At 41.9% G+C, this 19,641-nt stretch overlaps 1 protein-coding gene across 4 annotated transcripts in view; it reads left to right on the top strand.

The window, feature by feature from the left end:
• The first annotated feature begins 1,768 nt into the window (after positions 1-1,768).
• The window catches only part of Trim55 (tripartite motif-containing 55), a 48,241-nt gene continuing 30,368 nt past the window's right edge, over positions 1,769-19,641 (top strand). The window contains exons 1-4 of one of the 4 annotated variants that reach the window (XM_006535489.4): positions 1,769-2,201; positions 2,699-2,871; positions 16,553-16,718; positions 19,210-19,305. In XM_006535489.4, the coding sequence (XP_006535552.1) occupies positions 2,034-2,201; positions 2,699-2,871; positions 16,553-16,718; positions 19,210-19,305 (603 nt within the window). In that variant the 5' untranslated portion in view covers positions 1,769-2,033. The remainder of the gene's footprint in view (positions 2,202-2,698; positions 2,872-16,552; positions 16,719-19,209; positions 19,306-19,641) is intronic. The other 3 variants (XM_006535491.3, XM_006535490.3, NM_001081281.2) reach the window with 3 other exon arrangements.

Consider the following 19,641-nt stretch of genomic DNA (forward strand, 5'->3'; position numbering starts at 1 on the left):
GAAGAAACTTCATTGTCTGAGATGCTTTTGGTCAGAGGATTTAATCCCAGCACCAGAGTAGCAAGTTTTAACAAAGAATTGGCCTGCAGAACTGATTCTGATATTGGACAGAACCTGGGAATAATCTTTTTTTTTTTTTTTTTGAGAAATGTGGGAATATAAGAACTTGGGATGGCAAAAGGCATAGAAAATTGCAGAGGGCTCAATTGGCTCTTCTTGTAGGACCTGGAAGGTCGGTGTGTCGGGAGTTGTATAGACCAAGGGACTGCCTGGTCATAAGATTTCAGTGGAACATAGTTTCCTTGAGAAATTCAACTAGATATCACTGTGATATTTTGGCCCCCAATCTTTCTTATTCTGCTTATGCCGTGTGGAATTAAGTTAGGCAGAACTAGAAGACAATGGGCTGCTGTCTTAGACTCTCCCAGATGCCCCTGGCTCTGGCTATGCTCTCAGTTTTGTTTATAATAAGGATTCTCTTGCACATTATTTGGAAAAAAAACTGGCATAAAATTTCTCTTGCATTTTTATTTGATTCCTGGTTTTACATACAACACATATTGATTAACATTTTTACAAATTCCTGGCAAATGTCAGAATTTGTGTTCATGATTCAAGAGCAGACCAAGAATATGAGAAATTACCAGGGTTATTATCATTTTAAAACATGACCTTGAATGAAGGCTAAAATGCCCAAACATTTAGGAGCAGATTGGGAAGTTATATAGGACACCTTATTCACTGCAGCTATCAAAGGCACTGGTATCTTCCTCCAACAGGTGGAGAAGTGCAATTATAGTGTGTAATGCACATGCCAACTGTTATCCCATTGAGTCTTACTGTCACAGAGCAAGCTTAATTTTAAAAAGACTCTTACAGATTGTCTCTATGTTTTAGGGTGTATGTGGGGTGGGTAGAGGATGAACGAGGGCTGTGTGTGGAGAGCCACATACTCAACATTTTGGTTCTTAATTTTTTTAAAAAAGAGGTCTGGGGACATGGCTCTGTGGATAAATCCCTTGATATACAAGTGTGATGACTCCAGTTCAGATCCCCAGGACTCACGTAAATGCCTGCCAGTTGTGGCTGCCCACCTGTAATTTCAGGGAAACCAGAGGAATCCTCTAAGCAAGACACTAGCCAGACTTGTCCTCTTGGCTAATGTTGGCTTCACTTGAGATATCCTGACTTCATGAATAATATAGAGTGATGGAGGAAGATTCTTGATAGCAGCCACATGTCCCCCACATGCATGTGCACAACATGTTCACCCACACACATGTAAACATGCACACACACACACACACATACATGTGTAAGTGTCTAAGTACACTCTTTTATGGTGAAAGCATTCTTAAATTGGAATTTTCCTATACTGTAATATTGGCAAACATGAAATTTTTAATATCATGGATGGCTTTTTACACTATTGCCCTGGTCAGATCAGGATGGAGTTTTTACAGAACAAGCTTTGCTTACTTGCACCTGAGAAGTTGCTACCATGTTCCTTTGGCTGGCTTGTTTCCTGCTGTCTGAAGAAACAATGCTTCTTATACAGTTACACTGTAGCGCTGCATTCTACAGAAGCCTGTCACTAAGTTCTTCCCAAGTGCTCACGAGGGCATGGCTCAGATACTAAGCATGCACATTTGCTTTTGTTGTTAACAACTGTGGGCTTCAGATTGCCCTCCTTCATAACCCCTGCTAAATGGGACTTGTAATCCCCTTCCCACCCACTCTCTTACTCCCCAGGGCAAGAATGTTGACTCCTGTTCTCTGTCACCTGTCAGAATCCATCTGCCTGTCACTGGCTTATATGGACAAGTCAGTCCAGGGTCATGTGACCTTGGGTTGCTAAAAACAGCTCCGTCACCCATCTGAGCCAGGCCTGGAACAATGTCCTCCACAGAGAGAGAGACATAAAGGACACTTGATCATACAGTCCTTGGAATTATTTCCAGGAACCACTTACAGAAGCCGTTCGGGAGCACCTTTCCCTTGGCAGCACACTCAGGGACAGGGACGGCAAGGAAATGAGCACTTCTCTGAATTACAAGTCTTTCTCCAAAGAGCAGCAGACCATGGATAACTTGGAAAAGCAACTGATCTGTCCCATCTGCCTAGAGATGTTCACGAAGCCTGTGGTCATTCTCCCTTGCCAGCACAACCTGTGCAGGAAATGTGCCAGTGACATCTTCCAGGTAGGTTTGTTTGGAATCTGGAAGCTGTAGAGTGTCCCTGTCTCCTGCAGTCTTTGAGATCAAAGCCCAGTTCCCTTAGAGAGTTTTCTGAGACTGTTCGTGTATTTGAATTGTTTCCCCAGGTTTGATTGTCAACCTGCTCCTCACAAGTCCTGCTGTGTTTTTAATTCTTAGAAGCAGATTTGTTTGTAGTAAAACAAAACTGATCCACTGAATCTGTTTAAGAATTGAAAATGTTACCGCTCATGTCTGAGCATTGGAACTTCAGGTTGGAACTCTGGGTTAGGGAACGGCAGGGGTAAAATGCTCTTGCTGGCCAGGATGTACTGGAGATGGCTATGGACCAGGGAGGGCCTTGTGGTTCAGGACCAGGTACAGTAAGCCCTAAGGAGTTCATATTGTATGGAGTGTCAGAGAGTGAAAATAAGTCTCCAAAAAGCTGTCTGTGGGATTACTCAGTTCCTTTTTTTTTTTTTTTTCTTGCTTGGCAAGAACAGGCCTCTAACCCGTACTTACCCACAAGAGGAGGCACCACCGTGGCATCAGGGGGCCGCTTCCGCTGTCCCTCCTGCAGACATGAGGTGGTGTTAGACAGACATGGGGTCTATGGACTGCAGAGGAACCTGCTCGTGGAAAACATTATTGATATCTACAAGCAGGAATCCACCAGGTAAGAGCGGCTCTGAGAGCTAGACTTACTGGATGTTTTGTTTTCGTCTTAGTGGGCTGATACACTGCATGTTTGTTCCCAGTCATGTGTTAACTGTTCACTAAAAGGCTTTTTCCACGTCACTTCTTTTCAATGAGACAGAGTTGTGTGTGGAGGAAAGAAGGGAGCTAGTGCGCATGCTTCTGTGCCATCAAAGAGAGTCATGTTGATAGAGGTGGGATCCACCTCACAGCCTTGTATTACATTCACTATAGACGTTAGCATTTCTTCTAGGCTCTGCCCTAGAGTAACCTGGCAACAGCCAAATATGCCAGACTCACTATAAAAGGGGTTGCTTGCCTCCCCATCCTCTTCCTCTCTTGCTCTTGCTCTCTTGCTCTCTTCCCCTCTTCCCCCTCTGTCCTGTCTCTCCTCATTCCCCTCCCCCATCTCTCCATGTGGTGCTCACTGGCCATCTCTCTCTCTCTCTCTCTCTCTCTCTCTCTCTCTCTCTCTCCTATTCCCTCAACTCCCCTTCCCATGCCCTAAATAAACTATTCTATACTACATTCCTTCATGTGGCTGGTATCTCAGGAGGAAGGGATGGCTCAGCATGGGCCCTCCTTCCCCATACCATACTGTGCCTCCACCAAACATATCCCTGGCTTCTTTTTTATAAAACACAACAATAGACATGATGACACATGACCAGTTTGTAAACTCCAGATCCTTTGATACAGAAAAATCCTAGCACAAGCACATATAAGTTAAGAAACATCATCTTCCAAAATATTCCAGTTCCTAGTTATCTTGCTTTAAAACAGTCTAAACAACAGTAACACTTATACTTTAAAAACACGCTGACCTCATCACTTGTCATAATATTGGCTCATTGGAACATTCAAGGCAAGATATAATGCTGGCCTGAAGGAGTGTCATTTACAGAAATGGGAAGGGGGACACATTTCAGGCTGGTTCCCTGCTATACAATACTCTTTGCAGGCACTTGGTGATTGTCTGGTATGTCACCTGAATCCATTCACTAGGACATTTAAAAGGGCTTCTTATTTATCACACCACATAAGCTTTACATTCCTAGAGACAAAACTACAGAGTTTATTCCTAAAAGGCATGAAGGTGTGAAGACCCTGATCTCCATTCTGCACAGGTCATTTGAGTCTAAAGCCTTGGTAGCCATATGGAAATTGTGTAGAAATGGGCCCGTTGTGATCCTTATTACAAGAGGCCTGTGCTTATGAAACATCTGCAGGACTATAAACGCCTTGCACTCTTTGCAGGAAAGTCAATCAATTAATATAACGTGTAATTATTGTGATTATTATGGCCATTTGTTTCTGCTCAAGATTCAGAGCTAAATTAGATAGCACCAGGCTATAGATGGAACTGAGGAAGATCTGCAGATGACGAACCGCAGCCACCTGTTTTCTTGCTTCCTAATCTCTTGAGAAGGAAAGTGTTACCATGTTCCAGATCAGATTGCATTGTATTTTGTTGTGTTCAACAGAGTTATCCCAATGGATACATCTATAAACCATCCCCACACCAAAGGCTTAGGAAACATTGCAGAAGAAGCGGTGGAAAGACTCTAAGAGCCAGTAGATCAGGGAGTTTGCTGTGAGGCTATGTTTCCTATTAGTATTAGAAGCTACACCCGTTACTGCCCCTACAGCACGACTGCTTAAACATGAGGTGAACAAGGAAAACAACAGTAGACATGCAAAAGTGGATGGGGAAAGACTTCAACTTGCAAAGAATCACAGGCAGCTAAGAAGTGCTGAGAGTGGGGAATGTCTTCCCCAGGGAAGAGCACACCCACAGGGTTATCCAACACCATAATGGTCATACCTGAAAACATAATAAGAGTAAAATTGTATAGACTGAGCAGATCTTATTTAGTAATGTACACATGTATAGATATATGCATGCAATAACAATTTTAAAAGAGTCTATGAGTTTGAAAGATCAAGAGGGCTAGATGGGAGGGTTTGGAGGGAGAAAAGTGAAAGGAAAGATGGTGTCTACTTAAGAGATAATCCTGGCAACTAGTAAGCAACCAGTTATTAAAAGACATTTCTGTGACAGCAGTTTCAGTATCAGATCCAGTGTTTTTCCACAGAGCAGGGGCTCCACAATGTTAGTTCTGTAAGCAGCACAGGCAAGCATAGTACAGTGTTCTGTGTTTTATTTATTATAATGCTTTTTCTGTCTCTCTACTCACCTGGTAGGAACTTCAGATATGAACATAATAGCATTTGGTATTTGGTATGAAATCTTGAGGACAGAAAATGTTAAAACGTGTGTTAGTAAAACTGCCTAACCAATGGAGTCAGCCTGATGTCCCTTCAAGGGCTGGGGACCAAACTGTAGAGAACCAGTGAGTCAAATCCCTACCACTAAAGCAAAAACCAAGTGAAACAGGGATATTTTTGTGATTATAAAATTCTTACATTGTTTATTAAACTCAAGTTGCTTTTGGAGCTGGCTAAATTGTGCTTAGTCACATAAAATTAGATGTTCCTGAAATTGGGAAGTCATAACAGACCTGAACTCCAAGCCTTGAGATATATTAGATGACCTTAGAATAACTCTGGGTGCACAGAATAAACTAACCCCAGGTATAGACTTTAGTACTGTCAACAGAAAGGGGAAATACTGCCACAATGGGTTTTTGAAGTATCTTTCAATTCTGGCCTCATACAGAACAGCTGGACTCTTGAAAATGCTGGCCTTATCTAGCATTTTGTATGATGATGCACTATCCACAGTTAATTTGGTTTATATTATTATTGAACATAGTGATTAATTTGTTAATGTAATTAACAAAAGGGCTCTGTGTTGTGCGTTACACTCTTTTCAGAAGCTTTACCTCGGATTCAGGTGGGATTCTTTGATTTTCCCAAAAACTTTTGAGGTGGGTTCTATTATCAACCTACCAAATTGTGGTGTGTGTGTGTGTGTGTGTGTGTGTGTGTGTGTGTGTGTGTGTGATGCACGTCTGCATGTTCATGTACAGGCAGGTCTTTAGACACATGTGTGTAGAGGCCAGAGGTGGATCAGATGTCTTGCTCTGTTACTCCCCACTTTATCTTTTAAGACAGAGTCTGTCACTGAAACAGGAGCACACCTAGCTAGTGCGCCTGAGCCTCGCCAGAATTAGGACCATAGGCACACACCACTATACTGTTTCCTGTCCTTTTTAAAGGTTGCTTAGAATCAATTTCAGGTCCTAACGCTTGCATGGCAAGTACTTTACTGACTCAGACATTTCCCCAGCCCTTTTAAATGCTTCAGTGGGAATGAAATTTATAAATATTTTAATTTTAAATGAGTCTTAAACAAGACTACAAGGCCTTTAGTGAGAAGGGTTGTTCCAATCTTTATCTCTCACACTCCTCAAAAATTTTATTTATTTATATTTTTGCTTATTCACTTTACATCTCACTCACTGCCCCCCGCCCAGTCATCCCCTCCCACAATCCTTCCCCCATCCTTCCCTCCCCTTCTCTCTGAGCAGTCTCTGTGAGGTTCAATGCAACCTCCCCCTCTGAGGCAGACAAGACAGTCCAGCTAGAAGAACAGACTCCACATATAGGCAACAGCTTTTAGGATAGCCCCCGCTCCAGTTGTTCTGGACCCACGGGAAGACCAAGCTGCATATCTGTTACATATGTGTGGGGTCTCTCACGCTCTCAACTCTCATTTCCCAAATGCTAGAACTCAATTTTCCAAGCGACATCCTGCTGTACATCACCAATGATAACTGTGTTACTGGTTTGTCCTTTTGTAACAAAACAAAAAAATTTTAGACTTATTTTATTTTATTTTATTTTATTTTATTTTATTTTATATGTATGAATGTTTTGCCTGGATGCATGTATGTGTGCTATGTACGTGCCTAATGCCCGTAAAGGCCAAAAGAGAGTGTCAGGTCCTCTAGAACTGGAGTTATGCATGGTCATGAGCTTACCACATGGGTGCTGGGAACCAAACTCTGGTCCTCTGCAAGAGCAATATGTGCTTTTAACCACTGGGACAACTCTCCCACCCCATGTGTATCTTACTGTGATGTTCCTATTCCCTGGTTTTTGTTTTTCGTGTTGCGCACAGACTATCAGCTTTCTTCTGCAGTTTGAGCCTTTTCAGTGCTGGGCCCTACTCTCTGCTTGGGAATTGCTCTTATTTACTCCCACTTCAACCCATGTCTTCCTCTCTTGGCTTACAGTGTTGCTTTTATGGAGCACATTTCCATATGCAATCTCCATATGCAATCTCCTTATCTTCCTCCTCATTAAATGTCCTGCCCTTACACTTGCACCTTCACGATATCCCATAAGTTCTGCTGAAGATTCTGGCTGCAGTTCTTGAAATTTCCTAGGACTCCCAGCTTCTTGTAGGCATCTGTATAGTGGGCAACCAGCAGAAATTGTCTAGCTGTTTCCAGTTGTTGGCATTTGGTAGACATCTATTCCTGTCATCTTGCCCTTTGTGTTTATTGCTTTATGTAGTTTTATTTCCTTGGTCTTTTTAGGGAGACTTCCACAGGAAACACAAACAACTGCCGCTGCTCATTCTGCCACATTTAGTTAGAAGACCCTTAGTCTTTTTTCTAGATGAGAGAAACTGATGTCAAAGGTTTAATCCTGCGTTTAAGGCCACACATCAACACATGCAGAAATTGAGCTGGAATCAAACTTTCAGCTCACTCTAACTACAGCAGCATGAACTGAACTTTCTCACCAGGACTTCCTGCTCACTCTTCAGTAAAGGCTCTGCTAACCCCAGAGACCTGGAGACCACAGCGAACAACCTATAGGTCTCCACAGTATTGAACATCGAGAGGCACTTCCAACATTCATCCCTGAGCCTGGAGCCACGGCTGTGGGCCCAGCCACTCTAACAGACAGCGCTTACACCCTCAGTTCTCTACGCCAGACTTGTTTCAGATCTGTTATTTGGTGTAAGCTGTATGCAGGATTTTTCATATGTATTTATTTAGAAGAGATTGGTGACTTTAGAGCCATGTTGCCCCTAAGCAAAGCAAAAACAAAAAGCCAAACCAAACCAAACCAATGAAATAAAGGAAGCAATTCTCAATGTATTATGAAAAAAAGAGTAAAGTGAATCATGAACAAAAATAAAATATATCACCATGGCTGTTTCCATATGTTCAGTGTGTGTGTGTGTGCTTTCTGCAGTCCCACTCCGTAAGTTCATATCTGCTGATATCATAAGAGCGCAAGGGCATTAGCAATATGCGCTCATGTGGGCCTGCCCAGGGAAGATAAAGGGCGTTGGCATGCCTGTGCTGTGATATGCTGGCAAATATGCTCCAGACTTCAGCAAAGCCCAAGTTAACATAATGTACACATAGAAGGCTTTGACCAGGCCCGCTTGTGAATCCTACTCTCCAGATGACCACAAAGTCTCAATCAATTCTGGTCTCCTCTCAATATTTCAGCAGGGCTCCTCTCTCTGAGGCTCTGCTCCAGGCACAGGATATTCAGAAAAAAGAGAAAAGAAAAGCAAAGCCTTGAATTCTGGGGCAGACCTGGGAAGGGGAACAATCTTCCCATTCATAGCCGTGCTTCCTTGCTTGAGTCCCAGATTCGTGGGTGAATCTGGAGGCCATAGATTTCATTAACATATACAGCTATGGGAGCAGACAAAAATTCCTCTTGCAACATCTTGGGCCTAGAACCTCATGTAGCTTCCTTAGAACTGTAAGATTCTTCTATAAGATGAAATAATAGATATTTCCCAGCATTTATTGGGGCCAATGTTAAATACTGCCTAGTACAGTAGAGATATATTGTCTGTCCTCTGCCTTCGGGGTTTGGAACTGCAGCTACATAATCCCACACACCAATACTATGGTGTTCAAACACTTGGATTTATGACCCATAGTGGACAGAATGTTTTACATTGCAACCTATCTTTTCTTTCTTTTTTTTTTTCTTTTTTTATTAGCTATTTTCTTTATTTACATTTCAAATGCTATCCGGAAAGTTCGTTGTAACCCGCCCCCCAAGACACACACACACACACACACACACACACACACACACACACACCGCCCTGCTCCGATACCCACCCACTCTCACTTCTTGGTCCTGGTGTTCCCCTGTACTGGGGCATATAAAGTTTGCAAGACCAAGCGGCCTCTCTTCCCAGTGATGGCCGACTAGGCCATCTTCTGCTACATATGCAGCTAGAGACATGAGCTCCGGGGGTACTGGTTAGTTCATATTTTTGTTCCACCTATAGGGTTGCAGACCCCTTCAGCTCCTTGGGTACTTTCTCTAGCTCCTCCATTGGGGGCCCTGTGTTCCATCTAATAGATGACTGTGACCATCCACTTCTGTATTTACCAGGCACTGCCATAGCTTCACAAGAGACAGCTATATCAGGGTCCTTTCAGCGAAATCTTGCTGGCATATGCAATAGTGTCTGCATTTGGTGGCTGATTATGGGATGGATCCCCTAATGGGGTAGTCTCTGGATATTCCATCCTTTCGTCATACCTCCAAACTTTGTCTCTGTAACTCCTTTCATGGGTATTTTGTTCCCTATTCTAAGGAGGAATGAAGTATGCACATGTTGGTCTTCCTTCTTCTTGATTTTCTTCTGTTTTGCAAATTGTATCTTGGGTATTCTAAGTTTTGGGGCTAATCAGTGAGTGCATATCAAGTGACTTCTTTTGTGATTGGGTTACCTCACTCAGGATGATATCCTCCAAATACATCCATTTGCCCAAGAATTTCATTAATTCATTGTTTTTAATAGCTGAATAGTACTCCATTGTGTAAATGTAACACCGTTTTTGTATCCATTCCTCTGTTGAGGGACATCTGGGTTCTTCCCAACTTCTGGATGTTATAAATAAGGCTGCAATGAACATAGTGGAGCATGTGTCCGTTTTACCAGTTGGAGCATCTTCTGGGTATATACTCAAGAGAGGTATTGCTGGATCTTCCGGTAGTACTATGTCCAATTTTCTGAGGAACCACCAGACTGACTTCCAGAGTGGTTGTACCAGCTTGCAATCCCACCAGCAATGGAGGAGTGTTCCTCTTTCTCCACATCCTCACCAGCATGTGCTGTCACCTGAGTTTTTTATCTTAGCCATTCTGACTGGTGTGAGATGGAATCTCAGGGTTGTTTTAATTTGCATTTCCCTGATGATTAAGGATGTTGAACATTTTTTCAGGTGCTTCTCAGCCATTCGGTATTCCTCAGTTGAGAATTCTTTGTTTAGATCTGTACACCATTTTTAATGGGGTTATTTGAATTTCCGGAGTCCAGCTTCTTAAGCTCTTTGTATATATGGGATATTAGTCCCCTATCAGATTTAAGATTGGTAAAAATCCTTTCTCAATCTGTTGGTGGTCTTTTGGTCTTATTGACAGTGTCTTTTGCCTTACAGAAGCTTTGCAATTTTATGAGGTCCCATTTGTCAATTCTTGATCTTACAGCATAAGCCATTGCTGTTCTGTTTAGGAATTTTTTCCCCTGTGCCCATATCTTTGAGGCTTTTCCCCATTTTCTCCTCTATAAGTTTCACTGTCTCTGGTTTTATGTGGAGTTCCTTGATCCACTTAGATTTGACCTTAGTACAAGGAGATAGGAATGGATCAATTCGCATTCTTCTACATGATAACCGCCAGTTGTGCCAGCACCATTTGTTGAAAATGCTGTCTTTTTCCCACTGGATGGTTTTAGCTCCCTTGGCAAAGATCAAGTGATCATAGGTGTGTGGATTCATTTCTGGGTCTTCAATTCTATTCCATTGATCTACCTGTCTGTCTCTATACCAGTACCATGCAGTTTTTATCACAATTGCTCTGTAGTAAAGCTTTAGATCAGGCATGGTGATTCCACCAGAGGTTCTTTTATTGTTGAAAATAGTTTTTGCTATCCTAGGTTTTTTTGTTATTCCAGATGAATTTGCAAATTGCCCTTTCCTGCTCATTGAAGCATTGAGTTGGAATTTTGATGGGGACTGCATTGCATCTGTAGATTGCTTTCGGCAGGATAACCATTTTGACTATATTAATTCTGCCAATCCATGAGCATGGGAGGTCTTTCCATCTTCTGAGATCTTCTTTGATTTCTTTCTTCAGAGACTTGAAGTTCTTATCATACAGATCTTTCACTTCCTTAGTTAGAGTCACACCAAGGTATTTTATATTATTTGTGACTATTGAGAAGGGTGTTGTTTCCCTAATTTCTTTCTCAGCCTGTTTATCCTTTGGGTAGAGAAAGGCCATTGACTTGTTTGAGTTAATTTTATATCCAGCTATGGCACTGAAGCTATTTCTTAGGTTTAAGAGTTTTCTGGTGGAATTTTTAGGGTCACTTATATATATACTATCATATAATCTACAAATAATGATATTTTGACTTCTTCCTTTCCAATTTGAATTCCCTTGATCTCCTTTTGTTGTTGAATTGCTCTGGCTAGGACTTCAAGTACTATATTCAATAGTTAGGAAGAAAGTAGGCAGGCTTGTCTAGTCCCTGATTTTAGTGGGATTGCTTCTAGTTTCTCTCCATTTAGTTTGATGTTGGCCACTGGTTTGCTGTACATTGCTTTTATTATGTTTAGATATAGGCCTTGAATTCTTGATCGTTCCAAGAGTTTTATCATGAAGGGGTATTAGATTTTGTCATATGCTTTCTCAGCATCTAATAAGATGATCATGTGGTTTTTGTCTTTGAGTTTGTTTATATAGTGGCTTACGTTGATGGATTTCCGTATATTAAACCATCCTTACATCCCTGGGATGAAGCCTACTTGGTCATGGTGGATGATGGTTTGATGTGTTCTTGGATTTGGTTTGCAAGGATTTTATTGAGTATTTTTTCATCTATATTCATAAGGGAAATTGGTTTGTCTGTTTCTATTTTGTGGAATAGTTTGAGGAGAGTTGGAATTAGGTCTTCTTTGAAGGTCTGATAGAACTCTGCACTAAACCCATGTGGTTCTGGGCTTTTTTTGGTTAGGAGACTATTGATGACTGCTTCTATTTCTTTAGGGGAAATGGGACAGTTTAGATCGATAATATGATCATGATTTAACTGTGGTACCTGGTATCTGTCTAGGAAGTTGTCCATTTCATCCAGGTTTTCTAGTTTTGTTAAGTATGGCCTTTTGTAGTAGGATCTGATGATGTTTTGGATTTCCTCAGGTTCTGTTGTTATGTCTCCTTTTTCATTTTTGATTTTGTTAATTAGGATACTTTCCTTATGCCCTCTAGTGAGTCTGGCTAAGGGTTTATCTATCTTGTTGATTTTCTCAAAGAACCAGCTCCTGGTTTGGTTGATTCTTTGAATAGTTCTTTTTGTTTCCACTTGGTTGATTTTAGCCCAGAGTTTGATTATTTCCTGCCGTCTACTCCCCTTGGGTGAATTTTCTTCCTTTAGTTCTAGAGCTTCTAGGGGTGCTGTCAGGCTGCTAGTGTATGCTCTCTCTAGTTTCTTTTTGGAGGCACTCAGGGCTATGAGTTTTCCTCTTAGGACTGCCTTCATTGTATTCCATAAGTTTGGGCATATTATGGCTTCATTTTCATTAAACTCTAAAAAGTCTTTAATTTCTTTCTTTAGTTCATCCTTGTCCAAGGAATCATTGAGTAAAGTGTTGTTCAGTTTCCACCTGAATGTTGGCTTTCTATTATTTATGTTGTTATTGAAGATCAGCCTTAGTCCCGTGGTGACCAGATAAGATGCATGGGATAATTTCAATAATTTTGTATCTGTGGAGGCCTGTTTTGTGATCAGTTATATGGTCAATTTTGGAGGAGGTGCCATGAGGTGCTGAGAAGAAGGTATATCCTTTTGTTTTAGGATAAAATGTTCTGTATTTATCTATTAAATCCATTTGTTTCCTAACTTCTGTTAGTGTCCATGTGTCTCTGTTTAATTTCTGTTTCCAGGATCTGTCCATTGGTGAGAGTAGGGTGTTGAAGTCTCCCACTCTTTTTTTTAATTTTTAATATTTTTTATTACGTATTTTTCTCAATTATACTTCCAATGGTATCCCAAATGTCCCTCATACTCTCCCCGCCACTTCCCTACCCACCCAATCCCATTTTTTTTTTTTTTGGCCCTGGCGTTCCCCTGTACACATATGAAGTTTATGTGTCCAATGGGCCTCTCTTTCCAGTGATGTCCGACTAGGCCATCTTTTGATACATATGCAGCTAGAGTCAAGATCTCTGGGGTACTGGTTAGTTCATAATGTTGTTCCACCTATAGGGTTGCAGATCCCTTTAGCTCCTTGGGTACTTTCTCTAGCTCCTCCATTGGGAGCCCTGTGATCCATAAGTCTCCCACTCTTATTGTGTGAGGTACAATGTGTGCTTAGGCTTTATATAAGTTTCTTTAATGAATGTGGGTGCCCTTGTATTTGTAGCATAGATATTTAGAATTGAGAGTTCATTTTGGTAGATTTTACTTTTGGTGGGTATGAAGTGCCCCTCCTTGTCTTTTTTTGATAACTTTGAGTTGGAAGTCAATTTTATTCGATATTAGAATGGCTACTCCAGCTTGTTTCTTGGGACCATTTGCTTGGAAAATTGTTTTCCAGTCTTTCACTCTGAGGTAGTGTCTGTCTTTTTTCCCTGAGGTGGGTTTCCTGTATACAACAAAATGTTGGGTCCTGTTTGTGTAGCCAGTCTATTAGTCTATGTCTTTTTATTGGGGAATTGAGTCCATTGATGTTAAGAGAAATTAAAGAAAAGGAATTGTTGCTTCCTGTTATTTTTTCGTTAAAGCTGGGATTCTGTGCTTGGGGCTCTCTTCTTTTAGGTTTATTGAAGGTTTACTTTCTTGCTCTTTCTATGGTAAGTTTTCATCCTTGTGTTGGTGTTTTCCCTTTATTATCGTTTGAAGGGCTGGATTTGTGGAAAGATATTCTGTTAATTTGTGTTTGTCATGGAATACTTTGGTTTCTCCATCTATGGTAATTGAGAGTTTTGCTGGGTATAGTAGCCTGGGTTGGCATTTGTGTTCCCTTAGGGTCTGTATAATGTCTGTGCAGGATCTTCTGCCTTTCATAGTCTCTGGTGAGAAGCCTGGTGTAATTCTAATAGGCCTACCTTTATATGTTACTTGACCTTTTTCCCTTACTGCTTTTAATATTCTTTATTTAGTGCATTTGTTGTTCTGATTATTATGTGTCGGGAGGAATTTCTTTTCTGGTTCAGTCTATCTGGAGTTCTCTAGGCTTCTTGTATGTTCATGGGCATCTCTTTCTTTAGGTTTGGGAAGTTTTCTTCTATAATTTTGTTGAAGATATTTGCTGGTCCTTTAAGTTGAAAATCTTCATTCTCATCTACTCCTGTTATCAGTAGGTTTGTTCTTCTCATTGTGTCCTGGATTTCCTGGATGATTTGAGTTAGGATCTTTTTGCATTTTCTTTGATTGTTGTGTCCATGTTCCCTATGGAATTTTCTGCACCTGAGATTCTCTCTTCCATCTCTTGTATTCTGTTGCTGATGCGCGCATCTATGTTTCCTGACTTCTTTCCTAGGGTTTCTATCTCCAGAGTTGCCTCACTTTGGGTTTTCTTTATTGTTTCTACTTCCATTTTTAGGTCTTGGATGGTTTTGTTCAATTCCATTGCCTGTTTGGTTGTATTTTCCCTTAATTCTTTAAGGGATTTTTGTGTTTCCTCTTTAAGGACTTCTATCTGTTTAGCAGTGTTCTCCTGTATTTCTTTCTTTTTTTTTCTCAATTTTTTTAATTGGGTATTTATTTCATTTACATTTCCAATGCTATCCCAAAAGTCCCCCACATGCTCCCCCTACCCACTCCCCTCTCCTGTATTTCTTTAAGTGAGTTATTAATGCCCTTCTTAAAGTCCTCTACCAGCATCATGAGATGATTTTAAATCTGAATCTTGCTTTTCAGGTGTGTTGGGGTATCCAGGACTGGCTGAGGTGGGAGTGCTGGGTTCTGATGATGGTGAGAGGTCTTGGTTTCTGTTAGTAAGATTCTTATGTTTGCCTTTCTCCATCTGATAATATCTGGCTTTAGTTATAGGTGTCTCTGGCTGGAGCTTGTTCCTCCTGTGATTCTGTTAGCCTCTGTCAGTAGTCCTGGGAGTCCAGCTCTCTCCTGAGTCTCACTGGTCAGAGTACTCTCTGTAGGCAAGCTCTCCTCTTGCGGGGAAGGTGCACAGAGGTCTGGCATTCAGACCAGCCTACTGGCTGAAGATGAAGGCCTGAAACAGAGCCTTTCACATAAGATGTGTTTCCTCTGCAGTCTGAGCGCTCACCTGCACAGACTAGTCTCAGAGGGACCTGGGACACAAGATGGCTCCCTCACCTGCTCTGGAGGTCAGAGCCCTCCCAGGTGGCCACCTCTCCTCTGGCGGGGAAGGTACCGGGATATCTGGAGCTGAAACAGCATCTGTCCCAGAAGCTGTATCGCTTCTGCCAGTCCCAGAAGCTGTGTCACTTTTGCAGTCCACTCACTCACTGTTCTCAGTTTGTGAGCTGACCTGCGCAGACTCACAATCTATCTTTACACATCTGAATGATATATATATATATTGGTTTCACATAGATACATTTACATTATACAGTGTACATGTACAATCCACACACATACTTGAAACAAAACCTTCATGTGTTAATACTTTGAATTCTCCCTACAAGTAACTCTCAGTTCGGTGTTCTATTCCAGATTTTAGCAATCCTGTCCATTAATTGATAAATTGATTTCCTATCCATATAATCCTGTGCTTTTTAAGAAACGTAGTTCAATGGCAATGGGGAAAATGTAGTGGTTGTAGTGAGATGCTTCAAAATAGCTATATTTGGGAATATGAGGAAACGTTTGAATTTGGGTTTATTTTCAATTTCTAACAATCTGAGCCGTAACTTTAAAATGTTTACATGTACTCATTTGTAGTGTGTGTGTGTGTGTGTGTGTGTGTGTGTGTGTGTGTGTTTGTGTGTGTAATAGTTATTCATAGAGGACAACTTACAGCACTCAGTTCTCTCCTTCTACCATGTAGGTCCTGGGAGTGAACTCAGACCATCAGGCTTGGTAGCAAGTGTCCTCCTTACCCATTAAAGCCCTCTGGCCTGGCTGTCTTTATATGGGATCCATCAGATATTCTGGGTTTTATGTAAGGAGGCTGCACCCACACCTATCTAGTTTTGTTTCTTCTTGGCCCCTCAATTCTCAGACTTGTAGGTCGGAAAGGTTTCCGGGGCTATAGGCTGGAGGAGCAGCACCAAGCGATTCCACTAACATAAAATGGAGATGCATTTTATCAGTGGTTTCCTCTTCTTCACCCATAGGAAGATCGCGTGAGGAACCTGTAAGCTCATCTGTGGGCACAGAGCTGGAGTGAGTTCCAAATGGCTGGCCAGAGACTAGTGTTGAACTTTTAGGAATTCCACAGGGCAGTTTTATAATTTTGAACTGATGCGAACACACTATCAAATTAGATAAATGCTAATTGAAGAATGTCATACATCAGTGTCTTTGTTCCCAAGTGCTCAAGCAGATGGAGATTTGTCAGCACTTCTCACCGGACAAATAGAAGGGCTCTGGGAGTCTTCAGGATACGGTTGGGAGGTTAGGGACCAATAGGGTTTACAAAGTTTGTCACCCCTCTGCTTTGCCCTGGTGGAGGTTGATAGCTATTTATCGTCTTATCTCCTCCCAGGCCAGAAAAAAAATTGGACCAGCCCATGTGTGAAGAGCATGAAGAGGAACGCATCAACATCTATTGTCTGAACTGTGAAGTGCCCACCTGTTCCTTGTGCAAGGTTTTTGGCGCCCATAAGGACTGCCAGGTGGCTCCCCTGACTCATGTGTTCCAGAGGCAGAAGGTAGGGAGTTCAATTCCTTTCTTCAGCCCACTTTAAGCACTAGTGAGTTAGCTCCATGTGACCAAAGAGGGGAGCAGCCTCATGGAAGGCCCCACAGGAAGTGGAAGGCCTCACAGGAAGGGGAAGGCCTCAGAGGAAGGGGATGGTCTCACAGGAAGGGGAAGGCCCCACAGGAAGGGGAAGGCCCCACAGGAAGTGGAAATCCCCACAGGAAATGGAAGGCCTCATGGAAGGCCCCACAGGAAGTGGAATGCCTCACAGGAAGTGGAAGGCCTCACAGGAGATGGAAGACCCCACAGAAAGTGGAAGGCCTCACAGGAAGGGGAAGGTCTCACAGGAAGTGGAAGGCCCCACAGAAAGGGGAAGGCCCCACAGGAAGTGGAAGTCCCCCAGGAAATGGAAGGCCTCATGGAAGGCCCCACAAGAAGTGGAAGGCCTCACGGGAAGGGGAAGGCCCCACAAGAAATGGAAGGCCTCACAGGAAATGGAAGGCCCCACAGAAAGTGGAAGGCCTCACAGGAAGTAGTCTCATAGTTTGTCTCAAATTCCATACTCTTCAAGGTTATGGAGTTGCCCAGAGAGGTGTGCAGAGAAAAATGAGAGAAAAGAGCAGAAGGGCTGGGTCACTCTCTGTGACATTTGGAGGTGGCTAAAGATATGTAGTGTTAGGGGGCTGATCAAATGCCAGCTGATAAAGATGACTCAGAGTTCAAACTGCAGATAAGAGTGAGATGCTCTTCACTCTCCCTTTTTATTGTTTATCAATAAATGTTCTCTTGCCTTCTTCAAAGCCTTTTCTCAACAATTTCTTGCCTATGAGACTCATAATCATGACACACATCTACAAAACAACTTTAAATCTGTGCCTCTTGCTGGCCTTCAAAGCATTCTTTGAATGTAGTACATGTCCTTCACCCCTGGAACTAGATCTGGGTCTCCTCACTCTAACTCAATACAGTCTTTATAGTATCTCATCAGCTCTGCACCATGTAGCAGCTGCCTAAAATTTATGCTTCTATGCAGGTTAAGGTGTGCATGTGTCAGTAGGCCCATCATGCCTCAGTTTCTTCCACTTAGAATCATTGATTTCAATTTTATATGAGAGACCAGAGTTGATATCATTTTGGAAGTCAAACTCTGTGACACCTGTTAGAACCAGTAACCATGATTTGTATTCGTTGGTGTTATTTATTTTCAACTTACTTTTTATTTTCTTTACCCTGACCCCTTAGCCCCAAGGCCCAGCATGGTAGAATTGTATGGTATCTGCTTTTGACTACAGTCATCACAGGTCTGGAAATCCATGGGATTGGCAGAGGGGCAGGAAGTTGGACTTCCAGCCTTTTCTTCTGTGGTCAGAGTAGCTTCTTGTTTAATAATAGGCTTCCAAGCTACCTTCTACATGTAGAGAAGACTGTAGGTTTCAAATGCCTTACACCCAGATTTATTAAACATCTCCTTTCAAATGTGGGAAAATTCAGGTTTATATTGGTATGTCTTTCTCAAAAATCTGGAGAAGTTTAGGTCAAAGGGAGAGGAGAGCCAGATTTCCCTAGTCCCCATTCTGCACTTCTTGTGGCTCCAAGTCCTGTTTAGGAGGATGGTAAATAGGAACAGAAAAATACTTTTGGGGTCAAAAGAACACAGGGATTTTAGAGTTGCATTGTCTCTGCTAAAGCCAGCCATATGTTACAGTTTTAAGTTTGTGCGACAGTCTAGTGAGCATTTGCATGTATCTACACTGCATTAGCATAGTAGGATTGAAATATACATACACCGGATAGGTGAATACTTACTGCATTTATTGCTCAAGTAAAACTAGTACTGAACTGCACTAGACAAACAATTCATTTTGAGTTCCAAATGTCACATATTTGTGTCTATCTCATTGTTCCACTTACGCAATGTTTAGAAGCCTCCAACTTCAATATACTATTATAGATAGCTTATAATTAGGTTTTCTTTGTGTTTTTAACAGAATCTAGTTCTCCATCAATAATGTTAAAATTATGGAGCCTCATCCAACACAAATCCAAGCATATATCAAAGTTTTCTTGCAATATCAAGAAGCTCACAGATTTCTCATGACTGGCTCCAGCCTCAGTCCTTAGATGGGATTAATTATATTTTCTGGGTTTTGGATAAAGAGTAATATCCCACACATACCTCTTACAGGTCCTCAATTAGCACCTTAATTAATAATGACAGAAAATTCTGGCTTTCCTTGGCCACCTTCATCCTCAGACTTCCTTTCTGGGACCTGAGGCTGGTAGCACTCAGCAATCCCTCCAGCCTAAACTGGAGATGCAGCTCATGAGCAGCTTCCTCTTCTTCATCCATGGTAAGAATATGTCTTAGGAGAAATCCGTGAGCTTGGAGCTTGTTTACTCCTTAGGAATAACACCCCTTTGAGGACAATGGTGTGAGCAGGCCATTGTCATCTATGATTAGGAAAACCCTAATCTCTTGAGTCTTCTTTTCTCTTCATTAGTCAGAGCTCAGTGATGGTATTGCTGTACTTGTGGGAAGCAACGATAGAGTCCAGGGTGTGATCAGCCAGCTGGAGGACACCTGTAAAACTATTGAGGTAAGTCAGCTGGCTCAAAGGGAATCGAAATCAACCCGGATACTCCGAGGGGATAGTGAGTGTCTCAGTGACACACTGGAAAGCCCCTCCCAACGCGATAATAATCTCTGAAACACTTCCTGGTGCTTTAGAGAACTTACCACACAGCTTGATGAGGTAGATTTTTACCACAGTTGCTCAGACAGTTCTTGTGTGTGGCTCTTCCTCAGTGAACTCCTTTTGAAAGATTACCAACAAGACAAGTCAGTAGCCAGCAATGGAAATGAGTACTGTTGCTATTATTTAACAAGATTTCTTGCTGAAAACCTAAACAGTCTTCAGATATGCTGATTGGTG

The sequence above is a fragment of the Mus musculus genome, chromosome 3 (genome assembly GCF_000001635.26).
Source record: "Mus musculus strain C57BL/6J chromosome 3, GRCm38.p6 C57BL/6J".
NCBI lineage: Eukaryota > Metazoa > Chordata > Mammalia > Rodentia > Muridae > Mus > Mus musculus.